Source organism: Mercenaria mercenaria, chromosome 4 (genome assembly GCF_021730395.1).
Source record: "Mercenaria mercenaria strain notata chromosome 4, MADL_Memer_1, whole genome shotgun sequence".
Classification (NCBI taxonomy): domain Eukaryota; kingdom Metazoa; phylum Mollusca; class Bivalvia; order Venerida; family Veneridae; genus Mercenaria; species Mercenaria mercenaria.
This window is the reverse complement of record NC_069364.1, coordinates 69,219,910-69,243,172: the sequence shown is the minus strand read 5'-3', so window position 1 is coordinate 69,243,172 and position 23,263 is coordinate 69,219,910. Positions and strand designations below refer to the sequence as shown.

The window sequence follows — 23,263 nt, the reverse complement described above, 5'->3', positions numbered from 1 at the left end:
AAATTGTGACCTGTGTTCGTGTATAGTTCCTGTATGATTCTTGAACGACATTTATTCATATCAGCCGGTAACAATGTGAACAATAAACGTGTAACATTCGGCAAATGATAACGATAATTTTCCTAATCATTATAAGTCCAAAAAGGACAAAATATTTTGAAAGACCGGTGACAGCACAATGTAGAAATGGGACAGGAGCAGACGATGAGTTTAATCTGCATATCGTTTCCTTTTCCGACAGAAATAAGCACAGCCTGAGTGTGACGTTAAAAAAACACTCTGATGAAAAATGTCAGTTGAGTTTACCAACTTTGCAGAAGTTTGCTATTGTTGTAGAACTGAGAAAAATCCTAATATTGAATTAAATTTATCGAATCTTCATGGGAAACGTATCTACAAAAAGGAGGTTAGGATAATATAAGCATGTTTCGGTTTGATGATTTTGCATGAACTTTGATTGGTGCACATAGTATTTATGCCACAGGTCTTGTCCACACTATGTTTGGGAGAGCATTCATCGTTTCCAACGATAGCTTTGTTTGATAAGTGCTAGGAGAAGATTAAAACATAAACCTCAGTATGGTCCCATCAGGAACAATAACAAATACAGGTAAGAGTAGATTTATGGAAGCTCACAGCACCCCAAAACACAGCGATAGAGCCATGCATTGTAAAGTACGACCACAATAAAAAGAAGCTTTAATGGAAATATATTGTATATCTTAATTATATATAATTATACAAAATACAGAAAAAGGAAGGGTGGTAATTGGTAGATAAAAGGCTCGGGTGTTGAGGAAAGTGGTAAAAGGAAGGAAGAACAAGGAACGCCACCGTAAACCACAGCACCGAAGACATGCACGTACACCAGACAAACAAGCTAAAATGCACAGATAAAAACAGAGAGGTTAAACAAACGTACACACACATAAACACACGTACACGCACACACGCACACACACACACACACACACACACACACACAAAGCAAACACACGAGGTCAAAACGAATAAATAAAGGAACACAGTGGGGCACCACCTTGGAACGCTCAGTGGCAAAAACACCCCTGGGGAGATTAAACCAGTTAATGGTGCGCACTCCCAACCTCACTCTTAACCCCATCATTTTCAAAGACACGGGACAGTGTAAATAAAAGTAAACCCCGCCAGGTGAATCCTTAACACACGTAATAGAAACAAAAGTAAAGTGTAGCAAAATATTTACGCAATTTGTAATAATGGTAGCCTTGTTGAAGAAGTTTACTTATAATAATTATATTGATTACGTTCATTGAAATCCAAATCCTTGATATGACTACACGCTCTGGCAAACCGAATTAATTGAGAAATATATACCCCATAAAACGTAGCCTGAGGTACATTCACATCCAAACGGGGAAAATTTACAATACCAAAATTAAAATCATCCCTCTTGTCATAATTTGTTTTATGTATAATATTGTTATAAATATAGAGATGTAAATCTAAAAATGAAGCATTAGTATCCGTAAGGTTAATGTTAATTAAGTGAAGCTCCCTATGATAAAGTCTAGTTCATAATAATATAAAACAAATCTGCGACAAGAGGTGCACAATTCGCTCCCATGGGAATATCAGTTACTTGTTTTAAAACTGCTTTCTTAAACATGATGTAAATGTTGTTCAATAAAAAGGAAATGGCATTACAAACTTCGTCACAGATCCACATTGTATAATGTTTAATAATACTGCTAGTAAAAAAGCTTTAACAAAATTGCAAGTGGGAAATGTAGCATTCTACCTGGTAAAAGTCTTTTGCATTAGGGCATTTAGTTTGTCTTTTATTAAATTATGTGGTACAGTAGAAAAATCGTATGTACTGACTGCAGATTCTTTGTAATTATTAAATTTAAACTTATCCAGGATTTCGCCAGAATTTTTAATCGACCACAATAAGTGTTTACCAGAGTTTTCGTATACTTTATCGCAGTATCTTTTCACGTGGGGCTTTCACGACAGTTAGACATGATGTAAATAGTTTTGAAACATCTGTAGTGGTACAAAATCTTGAATTAGCGATGAAGCGATCTTTATATGGTTGATTATGCAATTTAGAAGCGATATATTTAATTAATATAGTTAAGTAGTTGATTATGTATCTTTTTTCAGGGTTTTCATGCTTAATTTTTATAATTATTTGTTTTCTACATATTGCAGTATAAAAGTTGTATGTGACATTTTAAAAGTATGATTTGCTTCAGAGTCATGTGCATTTGATCGCTAGCCAAGACAGATGTTGAATTGCTATTTCATAACTTTAATATTTTTTTTTGTCCACTGATGTACCAAGATGTATTAAACATTTGCATGAATTGATTGACACGGCACATATGCGCAATAATCTTTTGGTCAATTTGGCTTATAAAATATACAAACATTTGGACATCATCCAGATATATTTTGACCACAAAAATTTCAAGCATGGCATTTCTTAAATATCATGGATAAATTGCATTAGAAAGTGTTAAAACCTGTTTGATTGATTTTTATATTAAATTAGATTATTTTGATTAGTTTAAGTTAAACCCGCCCTTTTCTGTCAACTTAGTTTGGGGTATTTTAGATATAGTGCACAGGTCTCGACATTTACAGTTTTTAGTTACAAAGTATCTTTCTGGTTCTTGGTTTTAGGATTTAAAAATATGTGTTTCAGTTTTGAAATAAATCTTAAATTGAATAAATTCCACTATAAGATTGGTATTAAATTACTTTTGAAACAAGAATTTGCAAACGGGGGCTTGAATATGATTGACCTACAAATATTCTAAACTGGATAATATTAATCTGGATTAAAAGAAAAGCAATAAATTAGATTAATGGATTATGGAAAGGAATAAGGCGCTATGTATACGTCATTTCTCATTATGCTATATTTTATATTCAATTTGATAGCTCATTGTTTACTGACGTCGTGTAAGTTACTTAAATTCTGTGGTGTTCCATAATGTTCTATCACAAATACTGATAAACAGGGTGTTACAGTTATTTTTAAATTTGTATTATTCTGATTTTTTCCAGAATCTTCTTTTTTTTGTTTTTGGTGTTATATGGATGTTCTGAAATCTTCTTGATACTTTAGATAGGAAGCTGTTTGATGTCAGGTAGAACCTAGAATAAGAGCTTATTGGAGACCTTTCCTGTACTGCTTCCTTATAGCAAAATATTATAGGTTTGGACTTCTTAACTTTTGATGGATATACACTAACATTGAGGATTAAATTAAAAAATAATCTTCTGAAGAGAGGATTTATATTCTTTGGATATACTAAATTCAGTTTGGACTGTGTGTGAAATATTTGGAATTAATACTTTTTGGATTTAAATTTGACTAGGACAGGATTTGGGTTATTCTTGCTTATTATAATGGGAATTGGTATTTGAATTGTTACTTATCAATTTGTTATTGTTAATAATTGCTAGTCTATCTTTCTGTTACCTTTATTTTTTAAATACAGTCTTAGAAATAACAATTGTAAAAGCATATAAAATATTTAGGGGGAATATCTCTTTTCAAATGCAATATAAATACAACACACATATTGAAATTCAAGCTAAAACACAAATAACATACATAGAGTAAAATAAATTATACTGCAAGTCCAACAAAGTGTTTTGGGAAGATCATATGTAAATAAAATCTTTCGTCGTCTCACTTCGGTATTTAAAACATAAATACAAGGACATTTATAATACAGACACAAAAAACTATGAAATGTAAATCATTTACAAATATAGTACAGCATTCCTAATACAGATTTCTTGATCCCTCATCAATATAAAAACAGAAAAAAATGTTTTGAAAACATATTCTCTATAAATCAGAGAAAATAAATATGTAAGGAATTCTAAAACAAAATACTGACTTTAACTGGCATGAATTATATAAGCATCTGTTTGTTAGATGTAAAGATAGCACTCTTGATAATTTTCATAACAATACACATAAACATTGCAACAAGCAAATTTCGTTTTAATTACAGGTAGCATACTCTGTGACTTCTGTAAAATGGAAAAAGAAAGCATATAACTTTCGATTTCGAGATTCAAAGAAAGAAACAAATCTTTTTAACAAATTGTTGGAATGACTAATTAAAACTGGTATATATGTAACACAGGATTGTCATTTTTTCGTTCAAGAAATAAAATAATATATAATACATTCTCTTGTTCCCCAAATACTACGTATACAATTGTAAAACCTACTCATTTTTGAACATAAACTGTCCACCAGATTAAAAGTCTAAATGTATGTGACATTTGAAAAACGCTTCTATTGTTAGTTCCAGCAATGTCTTGATGATTTTTATACCAGTGTTCAATATTAAATGTGTACAAATATGTTTACTACCAAAGCAGTTCTTTTCTCTCTCATTAATTTCATTTTCTTAAAATCCTTTTCCTTTTCATGTTACTAGGTCCCAAAAAGGGTGTTTTTTACAAAAACATGTAATAAATGATGCGTTATGATTATAAGCATTTGTTTTTAAGCCTAACCTTCAATATATATTAAATTGTATATTAGAACAGATAATAATAGAAAGGATAATAAGGTTTCAGGTGTTTCTCATGAAAAATGTATGTGAAATCTCAAAGTTGGTATAAACGCAGGCATAGGCATGTGTATCGGACCAGGGATGAAAATATGACCAGACAGATAAAAATCTTGTTTTCATCCTTAATCAAGCCAGAATAAGAAATATGTAGTGAAATATGAACCCCTTTTGAATGATATACACCATGTGCAGAAGACTATAAACCAGAGGTTCGAGTTTACGAGCAATTGATTAACTTCCTACTCCGTTATGAAAATCTTGACGCAAACTATCTATCACTATTTCACGTATCCATTTAGTCACAAAATCAGATTAACCACAAGTTTCTAGCGTTTTCAGTTCATGTAATATCTATCTGGAAACAAGGGCCTTCCTGCTGAAAGTCCATAGTAACTAAAATGCATCACAACGAAACAGTACGAAATCATCGACTGAAATATGACCGAGCAAGGAACGAATTCACTAGCCACTACTAACAAGTAAATGTAAACAAAATACATAGATTAAGAACACTCACGACTATGGAACAGAATTAATGTAAAAACTGCATTGTGCTTTGTTATTCTCATGTTCACATGCCTCCTTCTGACATCCAGTTTTGCATTGTTACATGACCATTTGCTCATCTTATGTTTGCGTGTTCCCTTCTGATATTCATGCATGCTTAATAGTTTAATTTTAATAGCACTTCTTCTTCATTAATCTATGACATCATGTTGCTTTCGGTCGTGTTACAATGTGACATGCATCACTCTGTGTACTAGCTTGTGTTTAACCTAGGAAATCCTTCCCCAAGTGTTGCTGTTGTCTATGTGCTGATGAAATGGACAGAAGTGGCTCTTGGACGGGTTGAATGTGCTTACTCGTACGCATGAACAGCTAACAAAGTTTAAGAAAAACACAATCTTTCTTGTCAGTATACAGAATGCGTAATAACACTTAGCATAATGAAGTTACCACAATGTACATATTACATTATGATAGCAGATGGCTTTTATCTTCGTGCTCGGAAGCTTCCGCTAAACCACGGAAAAATACGACATTTCGCATTTTGGCTATGTGTCCGGTGACCGGACCTAACCTGTTTGATTTGTCTAGGCGCCCAGTAATCAAGTTCGAAAAGGCCTGTGTATCATCAAACATGTTCACATTTTTTTTTTATTGCATTAAGTCAATTGAGCTACCATTCGTTTCTGAAAGAAGCATCAAACAGCTTTTACATTCATCGACTTTTTGACAGTATCCATTGAAACTCACCCTTATAATTGTTAATTACGTTTTATAAGTAGTGTACTAAATTTTAAAGGTTTCGGTGCTGCGGATGATACAACGTTGGCCGAGTAACCTTTTAATCGTAAACTCAAACCCAGCTAGAGGCCCTTTCTTGTTTTTACTTTTTTTTTTGTTTTCGGTTTCTTTTTAGTTTTAAAAAATGTGTATTTTATTCAGTTGTATAGAAAATGATCATAAAGATGAAACATCTGGTAATGACAAGGTGAACTTTAGATTTTGCTAAAATGGGTTCTACTTAGCTTGAACATATTTCCTACAACAATTCTATCCAAAACAATAATGGTATTCTTGTCAGATGTTTCCAGACGAAAAATGTTGTTTTAAGCAGTACCAACAGGTTTGAGAGTTTAGATCATATTATAAGGTATATATACGTATACATGTAAATATATTGTATATTGCCTCGACTTGCAGTTTCAAAACTGATGTGTTTTGATTATTAATTGGCTATATATTCAATATAATGGGCTGAAATTTACTCGTTGAATGTCAATGTTTGAGTCTAAATACATTTCTCTATATACATGTCAATCTGTTTTTAGTGCTTTAAATATTGCCAATGATTGATCTATACTTTAACCATGTAATTCTTCAGACACCCCAAAACTCGCACACGCGCACAGACATTTGGTCATGTTTCTAAAAAGACTCACACACTGTGGAAAATGGTTCCGTATACGGGAGTGTACGCATTCCGTATACTCCTAATATACGGGCATATACGGAAACATTTTTCCCGTATATGGAACATTCCATATACGGGAATCCCGTATTCTTTAATTGGACATTCATGTTTTTCTCACATGGATCCGTTCATTCATACTTAGCATAAATACGTTTCAACAGTTTATGTCAGTATTCAAAGTTAGGGATTGTCAAGGTCCAAAAGTATGTTTAAGGCGTAGGTTTTGGTCATTCTTTCTGGAAAGATACCTTTTATATGATAATCGTATATTAGACATATACGGGACCGTATACTCCCGTATATGCACATATTTTTCGCAGTGACATCCAGAAAATAAACACTCTTGAGGGACTAATTTTAATGGCCATTTCACAATATATACTCCTAACCGGAACCAGAACCGGAAGTTAGAATGCACTTTTATCAATGTGCCATTCACATATACGTCGAAACGGATACGTATGGTAAACTGATACTAAACCAAAAAACATGAACGAATTTAAATTCTAGCTCTATTACCAAATTCGGGTCGAAAACGTTAACAAAAATCATGTTTTTTTCCACAAATTCTTGTTCGGGACATTTCTCAGCAACCCCTTACTGGAATTAAGTGACACTTCATAGGATGCTTCACTTCCAAGAGCACCTTTTCTTCATGTTCTGTTCGGATGATTTATTTTTCACTGAGTTATTGTCCTTTGCTTATTCAACATTAGTATGCTATTTAGTACTATTTCTAATCCGAAGTATTTGTCAGCAACCACTTGCTGGAATTCAATAACACTTCATTGGAAAAAGCTTTACTTTTGAGAGGAGATAAGCGTATTGTCTTCATGTACCGGTCGGATGATTTTACAGAGCTCACTGCCCTTTGATTATTCAAAGTAGTAAACTATAGCGCCATCTTTGTCAGGAGATTTTTTCACCAACCCCTGGTATGTAGCTCCATTTACAAACGCTTACTGGAGTTCCAAGAAATTTCTTTGGAAGCTTAGGTATGTTCTTAGTCGGTGAATTCCTCTTTTACACTTTTAATATGTAATACTCATACTTTGAGGAACATCTATCGGTTTTACAGTTATTATCTTGTTTTTCCGCTGCTAATGCAGAACGACGCTAAATCTTCCAGGATCATTGTACAATTCCTAAACAAGATCGCGGTATTATCCTTTTGTGGATCATAATGCCAATTTCATTCTCCGCCCTCTACACCGGCGTCCTTTTATTATAATATACAAACGGTAAAAACTCTAGCCGATTCCAAAACGATAAAAAAACAGTTCGGTGTATGTGTGAAATGACCTTTAATAATGGCTGCATTAATCAACGAAATTTTATCTTAACAAACAAGTTCCTATTTTTTTATCTTGGCAAGTGGAAATCTACTAAATATATATTTCATTTCCCAACAAAAATGTCATTTTGAGCAAAACCATGACTTTTTTACGCATAATGAGCTTGTGTTTAATTCTTATTCCTACTGGTATATCTGTGTGTGGTAACAAGGTGCAGTTCATGAATTTAGCGCTAAAAGCACTTCAAAAATATAAAAAAAACTACTGATACAGATACAGCGATACGTTACTGTTGACTTCACAATATAAAAGTTAGTGTTTCGAAAAAATGCATATTTCACTTGGATTCATATAAGAAAATATGTTGTTTGTCCGGTTACCGGACATGTAGCCTTAACACTCTCGGTACAGTTCGTGTGTTTCCGTGTTTAAGTAAAAGGGGATTATCTCCACTTGAACAAGAATTTGAGAATTATCAATTCATGTTGTCACAACGCATCATAAACCACAGCTAAATTTATATGTAAGCATCATAACTCCTTGCATTTAAATATTTAAGAATGACTTATGGTCTTTTCATCAATAAGTATACACAATTGACGCTCCCAAGAAGGCACGATGCAAGTTACCACTAGTACGTAAGATAAATGATGAATGTAGTATGTCACATTAGAACATGTCCAAATGCAACACAAATCCAGTCGTAGAAAAATGAAGCAAGCACAGATCATTTCTCAGAATAAAGCATGTATGAATGTCAGAAAGAAACACACAGATATAAGATGGACAAGTGGTCATGTAACAATGCAAAATTAGATGTCAGAAGGAAGCATGTGAACGTGAGAATGACAATTGCATACATGTTCATCGCAAGACTGGATATACGAAAGCACAATGCAGTTTTTGCCCTTATTCTGTTCCATACACAATCGTTCCAAAACAAACAGAAGATCTGCTGTTTAGTGGCGAAGAATACAATCGTAAGGTCAAGGGGAGATTAAGAACGTTAACACTGCGTGTAGCATGCGACTTACTGTGTGGCGGCCGTAAAACGTCGCTCCGACTTTATCTCAGTATTGTTATATTTTCTGGTACTTCTGGATCATTGATTTCATCTCATTTAGATTTGAAAATTGAATACTGCTTAAACCCGGTGCTAGGGGGGCGTGGGCAGTGTTACGTTTTCCACTACTGCTCATGAACAGACTCAATCAAACCGAGTCTGCAGTTTTCACTGTTTGCATTGTTCTCGGTGCTTCCGAGGGATCTACTTTCCAGATTATATTTACTTCACAACAGCGGGTGTTTAGTGCTGTGTGCCGGCCGTAAAACGTCGCCCCGACTTCATCTCAGTATTGTTATATTTTCTGGTCCTTCGGGATCATTGATTTCAATTCATTTAGATTTGAAAATTGAATACTGCTTAAGCCGGTGCTAGGGGGCGTGGGCAGTGTTGCATTTTCCACTACTGCTCATGAACAGACTCATTTGCATTGTTCTCGGTGCTTTCGAGGGATCTACTTTCCAGATTATATTTACGGTTGTGAATGGCTTTAATTATGTATTTATTCATATACTTGTTAGTAGTGGCTGAAGAATTTGACGGGTGCTCGGCTGACAGCCATATCTTAGATATGATTTCGTAACCTGTGTAATCATTATCACTAAATACTTATGCCTTGACTTGTGCATATTATTTTATTATGTTCGTGTGAAGAAAAGTCAGATTTGACCTGAAGTGTCTCACAGACATTTGCAATCTGCATAATTGAGTCGTGCCATGAGAACACCAACATAGTGGCTTTGTGACCAGCATGGATCCAGACCAGCCTGCGCATCCGCGCAGTCTGGTCAGGATCCATGCTGTTCGCTTTCAAAGCCTATTGCAATTAGAGAAACCGTTAGCGCACAGCATGGATCCTGACCAGACTGGTCTGGATCCATGCTGGTCGCAAAGCCACTATGTTGGTTTTCTCATGGCACGGCTCATATGTACATTTTTTTTTTGCAGCGCAGTTGTATTCAAAGATGTAATATATCAGTCGTTTAATAACTTAGATACTATTGTTTAAGAACGAATAATTACCAAATTTGATTGTATCTTATTCAACGTATAAGACTGAATAATGATAAAGATACTATATGTATTAGAATATTAGAGAATGTAAGAACTTTCCTGAGACATTTTAAAACGTTTATATGTTATATTATTATTTTTTACCAGATGATTTTTAGCGCTCGTTTTGTCTAAAAGATAAACGTTCTAAAGCTCTTGTAAAACTGAGTTTGTAATACATGAAACAAGGAAAGAAATGCTTATTTTACATGACTATAACGATCTTGTGATAGAATGGCGATCTGATTAAAACAATCATGTTTGTATATTTGAATAAACAAAATGGTCTTTTGAACTAATCTTTGTTCAATTTATTTTGACAGAAAGCTCTTTTTCCAGTCCTAGACGTCCAAAAGCAGTGGTTTTGATTTTTGTGCTGACAGTATGGACTTTACTAGCATTCAAATTGTACAATGCAATCATTTTAGACACGTCCAGACAAATATTATCTTCGAAAACAGGCAACTCTGAGCTCAAAAATAGGTGAATATCTGTCTCCAGAGTTTATGATAATTGTTCTTGACAATTGCTTTTTTATAGAGTATTGAATTTAGACTATTTAAGAAACTTCATGACGGTTGTATATGAGCAATTGTTTTTTATTGTTTTGTTTTTTTTCTCTCATGAACGTGGTTGTATCCATACTTTATGTGTATGCTCATTGACTTTACCATCCATTGAACGTATATAATAGCTGACAATAAGGTGGGTTCCATTTAGAAGATCCTAAGGTTAAGATATGTAAGTAATGACTTTTATTAGGTGAGTCTCTGGTTTCAACTTACATGACGTTAGATTTTAAATAATGCATCTTCCATTCCAAAACATTTAATGAAGCGGATCTCTGATCTGAGAGTGTAGGAAAATAGGAAATTACTTGAGTGACATCAATATAAAAGATGACACGTTTTCAATCAAGATTTTTATGAATGTTCGTATTTAAATGTAATTGCTTTGTGCACTCTTCTTTTGTGAAAGATAATAAAAGGGTTATCAAAATGACATCACAATACGTCATACGGTTTCTAGCAATACATAATTAATATGTGTTGCGTTTTTGTTTCCAGTTACAGACCCCGTATTGTCGACTCACGTGACACATTGTTTAACAGCATTATAACGGAAAAAGAAGCACTCATGTATGAACCATGCAAAAATATAAAAAACACGGCCTCGATTAATAGTTCACAATTATCATTTTCAGGTATACACAATAATTCACACTCTTTGTATATGTTTACTTAATATATTCAAATTTAAGATAGATGTTCATTTCATCACCTAACTTCAATTATAAGTGAACTAAAGCTTGATGGCCATCTTAATATTACTTTAAAGTTCGCGAGGGCAATGAAGATAAGTATATGTATTACATGTGTTTCAGTATAATCATTGAAATATTAGGGTGAAATATATTCATAGTGAAAAATATTAAATACGCTTTCCTCTGGTGAGAAACTAAGTATAAAATGGTTGAATCTAGTTAAAACATAAAATAAAAGAAAATGTTTCTTTTACACGTAATATATCAAAATATCGTTCATTCATGTATACCATATCTTACATCTTCACTCGTGGCTTTTCCACTCGCGAAAAATATTGCGTCTGGTTTTCACTCATATCATATTACACTATGAACTGGAAAAGTTTTGTGATATTACAAAGTCATGAAACGAGAGCAAAATCTGAATACGGTATCAAATGTGCGTAACTAGATCGCATACCAGATATTCCATGGTGAGACGAACGTGGATAACATTTATTTTGATGAGTTAACTATCTTCCCAATCGTTCTAAACAAAGTCTAAATTATTTCAGATTCCCAAAATGGGACATACTTAATTGGTGATAGAATTCGAGCTGTTATTATACTGCATGATAGTTATGGCAAACGTAAACATTCAGGGGGCGACATTTTGAGGGCAACAATACAACAAAAATTACTTAGTGCATCAGCACCTTGTGAGGTTACTGACAACTTGGATGGGTCGCATACGCTAATATGTGAGGCATTATGGACAGGAACTTCAATAATAACCGCAAGTCTAGCTTATGTTAGGGAGAAGATTACAGCCATTTATCGAGTCGGAACACAAGTACGTGTGCACGTAAAACATTTCTTTTTTTCAAAGATACAGATCAGCAATTGATGCATTTAAACTTGTGCAAAGTTATACCAATCATTCTATTATTTTTTTCGTGGGTCATCTGTTGCAGTATATTCTAGATAATTCACACTGAAAATTATTTTTCGTATATTCTGGTTTGATGATAATTGTTGGGTTATGGTCCGAGCAAAAATGTTTCCTTACATTTTGCTGTAAATAAAGATGTTAGATATTACATGTATATCAACTGGAGAGCGTTAAGATAGTCCAACAGCTGTAAAAGGTCAATGTCAAACTTAAGTTCTGATATTATCCCATTACGATTGTTTTCTATCTGTTTTTGTTAAATTATGCTGATACATATATATATGTAGAGAGAGAGACAGAGAGAGAGAGAGAGAATGTATGTTCAAACAGTGTCAAAAGTTTAATTATAAATCTCAGCGCTTTCGGCTTTTGAAAAAGCCTTTTTCAAGGGTAGCATAAATCGAAACAATTCAATAACGGCGTAAAGTCCGCCTGTATAGTTCGATATATAAATGCTAAATGAACATATCGATCAACAGAATTCCATAAGATCAGGTTCATTGATCCCAGATGTCAGGCATCTGTTACGGTCATTGGAAGTAGTGATCTAAAAATAACACAGTATACATGGTAACTATTTATTTAAATTTACATCTTACTTTTACAAAAAAGTATAATAGCTACATGTCCTGGTGTATTATATTGAATATGAACGTCTAAAATTTACAATTTCCTTGTTAAACACCAAACTTATAGGCGCCAATTATAGACCCCTATAAAATCTGAACATAAATAATTCAGTTATACATAAACTAATGTGCATGCTCCTGTTATTAAGTGAAAACATCAACCCACAACATAAACTTTTAATGAAAGAAATCCATTCCATACTTAAATAGTTACGCCCAGGGGAGTGGGGCGGGGGAAGGGTGGGGGGGGGGGGTACAAATGTAGTAAAATACATATTTCCACTAACAAATCGCAAATGGCAGCTAATAATGTATTACGCAAGGTTCTTATTAGAACACTCATAGATTAAGCTTTTAATGTAATTTTATTCGTCTATAAATTTAATTTAACTTTCGTTTCAACGTGGTTTAGTATATTCCTACAATTGATAAAACTACACAATCAAATTCTAATACAAGCCGTAATATCAGTAATAACGTACGTAAATTCTAATTTACATTTTGATCTGCCGTGCGTTATTTTCAACCTTGGCTTTGATACCGACCATTCTTGCTAATTTAAACATCCCCAACAAATCAGAAGCTCTGTTTCTAAATAAGAAATTTTTATAGGACTCTTCTATAAATTACCATCGACATTTTACAATAATTGTTTCAAAATCCTTTCAACAAATGAATGTTTCAGTAAGCACCGGTGTTTTGTAAAACTAGTGAACTCATGATATCTTTGATTTAATATATTTTCTGACGGCCCCTGTATATTTCATTTTAAGCAGGTATATAAATTTCAATTTATCACTTCAGGCAATCTGACATACATTTGTAGTTCTTAATTAACCTCATATCATACATTTTCTTTTCCCGCTGCTTCCTCAGGAAAAATACAGGGTAACCAATCAACAGCGCTCTATTTTAATAAAACCGCTATTTTCTGCATTCAAAAAAAATACCACTTGTTGCTCTTCTGGCAGAATCACACTGGCCATAGTTTTCGCAGAAGCGGTGGTACACAAGACGGAAGAGTACACATGTGGGCTCCTGTATCACTGGTTGTTTTCAGTCAAACGTGAAAAGCCCATTAGAAAACTTACCGATGACAGCAGAAATGTAGTCAGATGCCATATTTCTCCACCTCTTCTGCGAGGAATCCCCCATCGCTGCGGCGTTGGAACCACCGCTTCTGCAAAATTTATAGCCAGTGTGAGAATATGCGATGACAAACTATTAGTCTGTTAAGTAGAAAAGTGTGTCGTTTGGCACCCAACTGTTTTTTACCACTTCCTGCCAGACAATTTTCTACTTAAGAACGAAGAATAATGTCAATTGTTAATTTTCTGCTATGAAGGCAAAGCAGGACTTCTGGATAACTATCGATCTTTTGTGCATTCGTGTCCTCAAGTGATCGATGGGAAGGCACGGGCACAAGAAGGGACGGTATGCTGATTATTTATCTTGTCTTGTTGCTTGTATTAGGGTCTAAGGCACGAGAGCACGAAATAATCTGATATTATTGATTTGTCAGGTTATCACTTCATCGCGTTCTTTGAGCGAATAAATGAAGTCACGAAAAATGAAGGGCGACAGTAAGACATCTTTTGTCCGACGACACAACAGTTTTGAGTATAACGTTTCTTTTTCCACCTTTGATATTTCGTTATTTTGCCTTCAAGGTTTCTCATCTTATGTCTTCACCCCGACGCGCAAAGACACGAGGACACGACGTATAGGCATTTATTCCAGCTTTTTCGCTTCCTCTTATATTCGGGGTCAGGACACAAAAACACCAGAAGTCAGCATTTGTCACACATTTAGACGCTGCTCGTTCTCCTATTCTCGCCACTATAGAAAACAGGTCCGCATGAAGGCTTTTGAAGATCAGTTTTTGTATTATTTTCAGACTCAAGATCTGACCTTTACCTTTGCCCTGCTGAAACTTCAATCAATGGTCAGCTACAGAAGTTGTTTCCGTAACTCCCGAAAACTTCAAAACTATTGATAGACTTTAAATAAGTAAGACATTTAAGAGTGTTTGGCAATCCTCACGGAGAGTAATAAGTGCATCAGCGGCTGTAACATAGTATTTGAAAACAAATCAGAATATTGTAGAACGAATGTGTAAACTAAGCATGATATTTCATTGCATGGCATTTCAGACTGTCAATGAAATTGCTTACACGACGTATAATGTATTAAATATTTGCCTCACAACACTTTATTCTGAGTAAACATGGACCGAATTTCCTACGTGGTACAATCTGAACCGTACATTTTGTTTATGGTCGACGTAAAGTGTACACATATGTGAATGTATGGTATGAGATAATAAGTTAAATGGAACCGATGGCAGTATCATGTATAAGACAATACGAAAACCTAAGTGCAATTTGTATAAACGGATAGCCGTTTCTCCCTTTGACACCCCAGGAACTTTTTGCACAATGTTATAGTTTATCCACTTTTCACAAAAAATACTCAATATGGGCAGTCCTTATATCTATGATTGTGAAAAATTAACAAAGTTGTTTCATTCGGAAACAATAAAGCAGAGTCATAACATAAAACTGCCCCTTGCTACTAAAATCACTGAGTGTGTTATATTCACAATACGGTTTCATTCCATTAGGGTCGAAAGTTTACTTTTAGTAAGCTCGCACATTTTACTTCTAACTATGTCTGCTCTTGCAGACTTATACGTGGACTTTATATTTGACTGGTGTACATAAACATTCAAACATTCGTAAATAAGCGCTAATACGAACATCTACATAAATTCAAGTGCATATATGAAATAATTACGTTAACGTGCATCGACACTCGAAATCGCCTATACATGAATCTACGATAAAATATGGTTGGCTTTTACATTTCACCCCCTATTCTCTTTCAATTTTTTTCAAGAGTTTTAGACCCTTGGCTAGTCTTGGATTTTAAACTTATTAAAAGACAAACAAGTGTTGAAAGTGGACAAAACTTACACTGTACTCTTTTGAATTTATCTAGCTGTGGAGACTTTTGATGTAGACTATAACTCGGAAAATCCTAAAATCATTGAAAAACGGTCAATACAAGAGTTGACCATTTTGCTCAGATATTTCGAGAATGTCGCTTTTTAAATACTAAATAGTTCTATTCTTACATAAATAGGAGGAAAACCATCTGGTATATATTTAATAAATTGGTGCACTTAGCTATCATTTCACTCTGGAAAATATATAAAGATGAATTTGAGTTTCTTAGGTACCAATTATATGTAATTACTTCAGTTAGTTCACTTTATATAAAAATACGCGCATGTCGATATTTTTGTGTTCCTACGTATTTGCACATGCACATAAAATGTCTACATGCACGAAATAATATTACATTATTTGCACACGTATTGTTAAAGGTCCACATACATTTTAAACGAACCCGCACGTAAAGCAGACTGTCATGCAAACAATGTACCAAAACCTATGCAGCCAAACGCACTTTGCGCAAAACAAAGAGAACCCTTGTCAAAAACATGCACTGATCTACTCATGGTCATAAAAATTCAATATTACTTTTCTGCCAATGGTTTACTTAAGAATTCCGTATAAATAAAGAGATTGAATATTTATGAGTCGTTAAAATCGCCTCGGTAGCCTAGTGGTAGCGTCCGCTTTGAATGCGGAAATCGTTGGTTCGATCCCCGGCCGCGTTATACCAAAGACGTAAAAATGGTACTAGTAGCTTCCTCGCTTGGCGTTCAGCATTAACAGGATAGTGCTAGGACTGGTCAGCCCGTTGTCAGTTTAATGTGACCGGGTAGGGTATCATGCCACGTGTCTACGGCGTGATATTCCAGTGAGGCAGCACTATAAAGTTGCGCATTGTGCTCACTGTCACAAGTAGACACCGTCGTTTATACGACTGAAAAATTGTTGAAAAAGACGTTAAACCCGATCACACACACACACACACACACACACACACACACACACACACACACACAGACACGTTTAAATCGGCATAACCACGCTTTAAAACAGATTGAGGCTATTTTGCCGCAGCAGTATTTTTGTCAAGGACAGACCATTGCAAACGTTGTATGAAATAAGTTTTCATATTTCCACTCATACATTTCTTTTCTTAAGAAGATAAAGCCCGTTTTTAAGAAAACTGAGCAATAACAAAATGCTTCTTGCCATGGTAGGATTATTTCTTTCTATTGCAGAACCAATTGCAATAATGAATTCTAACATGGTAAAAGATCAGTTTTGTCCTGGCAAATGCAATGCATTCAAAAATGTAAAGATATGAAAAGAATTAATATGTACTAAGTTTGAAACAAAATGTTAGAATTTATCACAGTTTTAACTTTTATTAAACACGTACGTGTGATGATAAGCTAAATTTTCAAATTACAGTTAAGAAAAGTTTACCGTCAGCCTTTTATTACCATGCTTTGATTCTGAAATGGAAAAATGGGTAGGATCTCTTTGGTTGTTGGGTTGAGGGTCAGAGCGACACACTGTAGGTCAGACTGTGGTTTTTCTAGCATTTTTTAATCATGATTAACATACCGTGGATGCCCCTCCCGGGCATATTTTGTGTCTTGTGTAAGCTAAATCGCTTCATTACATAGAAATTTTATACTTCAACAAATGTTTCAAACCCACTGCGATGAGATGCTAGTGATTCAAAGTCAGCGTCCTTAACCACTCAGAAAATTTATTTTTATGATTAAGCCACTAGAAACATGATGTCTTTTTCTTTCAAAAGGCGTGTAATCGTTGAAATATTTTACTGTCGTCAGAGTTACAAATAACAGCATATGAAGCTTTACCTTTTACAAATATCAGGTTTTATCCTATCGGGTTATAGTTGGACAGTTCAGGAGCAGAAATTACAGCCAAGAGACTCCATGTCACCCTAACCACACACACCTGCTGAAGCTTACTAACTACACACGATTTTGTAATTTGACATACCTAAACTCGGGGATGCCGTTTTACTGCGGCAAACCGACAGATGAGCATTTGCTGTGCCAAGACTTGATGTCCGTAAAAGCACGGAATCCATATAATAAGCCTTACCTCACCAATTGTGAGAAAATGTTATGGATCAGGTATTTGAAGTCTTGAGTTAACAAATATTAAGTGAAGTTTTATAACCAAACAATTTGTTGACGGACTATTGTAAAAATTGTATTCCTTACATAGAAAGTATTTATTAACTGAAAGCAATTGCTTTCTTTGTTCTTTTTATTTTAATTTCGAAAATGAGTTTAAGTAAGAGCAAACATTTAGTTAAATCATTTAGTTTCAATTAAAATCTTGATTTTTAAAAATGTTACAAGATAAGTGGTCGCCAAACAAAATAATTGCTTAATGTTCTTAAAACGAAGCTAAAGTGGTGATCTTTATGGGGTAAATTTAGAAACTAGGCTAAACAAGTAGCTTTCTGGATCAAATGACAGAAAAAGCATGTTGCAATTTCATACTAAGCTTTGTACTGATTCGATATAAATTAGATTAAATGTTCTAAAAATATACATAATTTCTTTGGCCGAAACCGCTCATCATCTTTCAAAATATATTTCGTTTTTAATAGTAAGTGGGTTTTCCCCATTAAACATAACTTTCTAAAAACAGAGTGTTCTTCAACTGACATGTAGCTCTAGTTGCAATATGAACAGGGGGAAAGCTCAGCTACAGGTGTTACCCAAAATGAAAAACAATACAGTCAACTACAATATATTTCAGCGATAAGAAACTGTATACACAATGATTCAAGGATGTTTAAGTGTCTTTATTAAACTTAAATAAATTTTCACACAGTTACATGTAGCTTTACTTTCAAACGTTAAATATGTTGCAACAAATACTTGTTTCTTCACTCATAAACCTCAACCATTGGATATGATGTGATATTCACCGGAAGAGGGCAATTTTGACCGGGTCTGATAGCCGAGGTCAATATTGCCCTCTTCCGGTGAATATCACATCACATCCAATGGTTCAAAAGTCAATAATTGTATAATGTCAGTTAAATGGAAGACATGTCTGAAACTGACATATCTATGGTCAAAGAAATTCAGGAAATCCATTGCAGCTTTGTTGTCTTAGCAGGATAACAGGAAATGGGAAATAAAAAGAGGTGAATTCTTCAAAAACAGCAATACGTATGTAAACGTAGCTCTAAACTTTTAAGGACAATGTATCAGTGGCATATTTTATTTTTGTAGTTTTATACTATTTATTTCAGGGAGGACGAGCGTACGTTGAAGAAAACATTAAAGGTTAATGTCAAGAGCAGAGGAAACAATAAAATATCTGTTATAAGCAAGCCAACAATCTATTGTTCACAATACAATGTTTCCCTTCTATGGCGGTCAAGAGGACCAACTGGTTTCTTCTATAATGGAACATGGAATCTTCGTAATTGTCTTGTTAAGTACTATAATGTTATTAAGTCTATTAAAACAAAGCATGTTACAGTATCTTACAATCATTCAACAATCCTATTGTATAGATTCAGAAAGTGTTTTCCCTTTTCTTATACCTAAGCAAATAGATCTTCTAACATAAAATTCCTAAAGTAACAAGGCTTATACGACTGATGTCCACATGCGCTAAATTTGAAAGTCTGTTTTCATATGCATTTGAGCCGTGCCATGGGAAAACCAACATAGTGGGTGTGCGACCAGCATGGATCCAGACCAGCCTGCGCATCCGCGCAGTCTGGTCAGGCTCCATGCTGTTCGCTTTTAAAGCCTATTGGAATTGGAGAAACTGTTAGCGAACAGCATGGATCCTGACCAGACTGCGCGGATGCGCAGGCTGGTCTGGATCCATGCTGGTCGCACACCCACTATGTTGGTTTTCTCATGGCACGGCTCATTTATCATCCATTTCGGTAATGATTGATACTATATTACAACTACATAAACCTAGGTTATGAGATGAAACCTTTCTAAAAAAAAAAAAATCCGTTTGTACAATTTCATGGTTGTAGCATAAAGGTCTACTAAAGATGGTAATGAACAGCTATGGTCATTATATTGCTTAATTCTAGAAGAGCAACAAGTTCAAGCATGTACATAGCATGCTCGTCGTATCTATGCTATGTAAACTTTGTATGTTAGATAGTTTTTATATAAATATTTCATTATCATTATTATTATTATATTATTATTATTATTAATAGTTTTATAATTATCACTATTATTTTTATTATAGTTTTTTTTTAAAATGAAGTGTATACAGAAACCTATTTAGAGTAACGTTAATGAATATTTTCATTTGTTTAACAGCAAAAGAAATATTTTAAAATGTTATTGACGATATTTTTCAAACTATTCAAAAATATTGTCTTTGAAAGAGGAGACAACTATTGTTTTTGATTGACATATTTCCCGAACTGAAAAATAGAATGGTGATAAAGTTTTATTTGCAATTAAATATATATGTATAATTTTGTGCAAACATTTGTCACGAATATATGACCTTTCTCTTGATTTATTAGGGTATAGTAAACAACACTTTGTTTAATGAAACTTCATCAACGCTGTTACCTAAATGCTTATATTAATCAAGGTTTTTCTTGAATTATTCCACACTCATTGCTATATGATCCATAAATATAAATGACATGCATGGTATATGATTGTTTTTAATTAGTGGATTGATGAGTGATAACGTTTGTGTTTGTCATTTGTTTTTTATTATTCTTCGACACCTTCTTGGATTTCCCGGGCAAGATATTACGTTTGAGTCAAACAATGTAAATATAATGAACATAATGTAAAAAATGAAATGAGCTGCACCATAATTAAACAAAACATAGTGCATTCGCGACCAGCATGGATCAAGACCAGCCTGCGCATCCGTGCAGTCTGGTCAGAATCCATGCTGGTCGCTAACGGTTTCTCTAACTGCAATAGGCTTTGAAAGCGAACAGTATGAATCCTGACCAGACTGCACGGATGCGCAGGCTGGTCTGGATCCATGCTAGTCGCAAATGAACTATGTTGGTTTTCTCATGGTGCGGCTCATACGTATAACATAAATGAGACGCTTAGATTGATTTTAGGAGTCTGGTAATCTTTGCAAGAGTACAATAAATATATATAAAGCTGTTTAAAAATTGTGATAACTTTGATTTATAGGTTTCCAAGATAATCTTTATACAACATGTCTAACAAATAGGAGTATATATTTGATTGGAGATTCAACGTCCAGAGACTGGTTTAAGGTAATCTTGAGGCGTTTCAACTGCAAGTTGATAACAGAACACTTGAGTAAAGAACACTGGCATAAAGAAACAGAATGTTATAATAAACAAATTAATTTTAAAGCGGGATGGTATCCTCACGCTCAACCATTCTCTGTTGGAAGTCGTTTTGATGATGTGCGTTACACTTTATATTCCACATCTAGGCGTATAGATAACATACCACAAAATGAGCGTGCCATAGTAGTTATACACTTATACTTACACATCATATTTTTCCATTATAGCATTTTTAAACAAAGAATGGAAATAATTCGCAGAAGCGTGAACACTTTTTTAACAAATAACAAACAATCTATCGTTATGATAAAAGGACCACATACATTTGAAAGCACATCGTTTAGGGTTATTCGCAGCGATTATTTTGGATATATCCATAGTAAAATCTTATTTGAAGTATTCAAAGGGTTACACGATCGAGTTGTTTTGCTGAATAATAGGGACATTACTATAGCTAAGCATGTGAAAACTTTTCATCCGCCCGAAAATGTTGTAAATGCTATGGTTGACCAAATGTTAGGCTTTGCATGTCGTCAGTGCATTTAAGCATTGTAACACTTTGACATTAATGAGACACTGATATATTTTTATCCTCAGTTGAACATTAAACACGCTGGTTAATGTAATTGTACATTTCAATAACTGTTCACCATAAATTATATACGACATTTTTTGTATCAAATGCTAGGCCATACTAGAGGCTTCATAGACAACAGTTTAATAAAAGTAATCATTTTACTAAGCACCATGCCTGATTTTAGATATTTTTTTAAGATGCTTAATTTCACATTTGTGGAGTTTATACCCAATTTTTATCATACCTGTTCAACTTATAAACCAGTATAAAAAAGCAAACAAGAAAAAAAAATTGTGTGTTGTAAGATACATATTCTTTATATTTGCAGTGAATTTCTTACCTCAGTTCTATGCACAAATAAATATCAAGTTTGTTCTAATTATCTTCCTAATGTAACATCCCTGTCATTTGATTAACCATAAAAGGAATAATGGTAATGTGAATTGTTTCAGGTTTAAGATAGTTTGTTATATGCATTTAATATTAATTATGTATATTATCATTGTAATTTGCACTAGCAAATTATATATTGTACGCTATAGATGAGGTCTGTTTGAATTTTTTAATGTATATAGGTTTCTTCATTAAAATTTACATTCCAAATCTAAAACTGGTTTGGTGTAAATTAAAATAAAAAAAAAACATATCATTTATAAGTGAACCCCAATTTCCCCAAATGCCAAACATTTCAATCCACAATAAACAGGATGCTGTCTGGTCCAGTCTGATAAGGGTAAAAAAAAAACCTGTAGACTTGACATGTAGTCCAAGTCAGAGGATCATAGATTGTATTGATATGTGCACATAATTGGTTATTTCCTGTGTTTTGCATTTTAATGATTGAAATGTAGCTTTTCTTCCAGAATATACACACAATTATTTAAGTTGACTATATACTAATTGTATAGCACTGTCATGTTGAGTAATGTCCTGACCTATTAAATTATAATTCTTACAGCAAAGTAGTTCTCACCTTTTTAGAAAATTGTCGCCTTTATTTTAGGAAAAATTATTTAAAACTGAAAAAGAGAAATGACAAGCATTTTTCACTCACTCATTATGATCGTTTTATCTAAGTAACAAAATAAAACCAGAAAAAATAATCATTGCTGGATTTTATTAGAAATTAAAGAAGAGTACAGTTGCATTTTTAATAAATAAAAAAGAAATATGAACATTTATAATAAAATCCAGCAATAAAGAGATATCATTGTTCAAAATACACACAATTTATTGTTTATAAAAGGTGCCTGAATGCATTTTCTTTTATTTGTAATTAAAATCAAGTAATAATGAGATATTGTTGTAATAAAACTTGATTTATTAAAAAATGAAAATACTGTTGTATCTTATTCCTTTGTTTGTTTAGGCCTGATTTAATCAGGCTTTCTAAACTCATTATTAAAGTGAGAACTGGTTTGCTATAAAGGTGAGAAATATCACATGCAATCTATGTACTGCACAGTAGCTATGCATGCAGTAGCTTATTTTGATAAACAGAAGCTTGTCTATCAATGATTCAGTCTTGTAAATTGGCCCTTACCGCCAATACGAAGACCGTGTCATTCCCATAGGCCACATACCTCGCATACCAGAACCAGTGTCTTTAAGGTAAACACATG

The 23,263-nt window shown here is 33.8% G+C and overlaps 1 protein-coding gene across 1 annotated transcript; it reads left to right on the top strand.

The window, feature by feature from the left end:
- The first annotated feature begins 2,310 nt into the window (after positions 1-2,310).
- Positions 2,311-19,433, top strand: LOC123551990 (NXPE family member 4-like). The gene is made up of 6 exons (XM_045341330.2): positions 2,311-3,412; positions 10,305-10,464; positions 11,049-11,185; positions 11,800-12,077; positions 17,632-17,897; positions 19,037-19,433. The coding sequence occupies exons 1-6, from the start codon at positions 3,403-3,405 to the stop codon at positions 19,335-19,337; spliced, it is 1,152 nt and encodes a 383-aa protein (XP_045197265.2). The 5' UTR covers positions 2,311-3,402; the 3' UTR covers positions 19,338-19,433.
- The last annotated feature ends 3,830 nt before the right edge of the window (positions 19,434-23,263 follow it).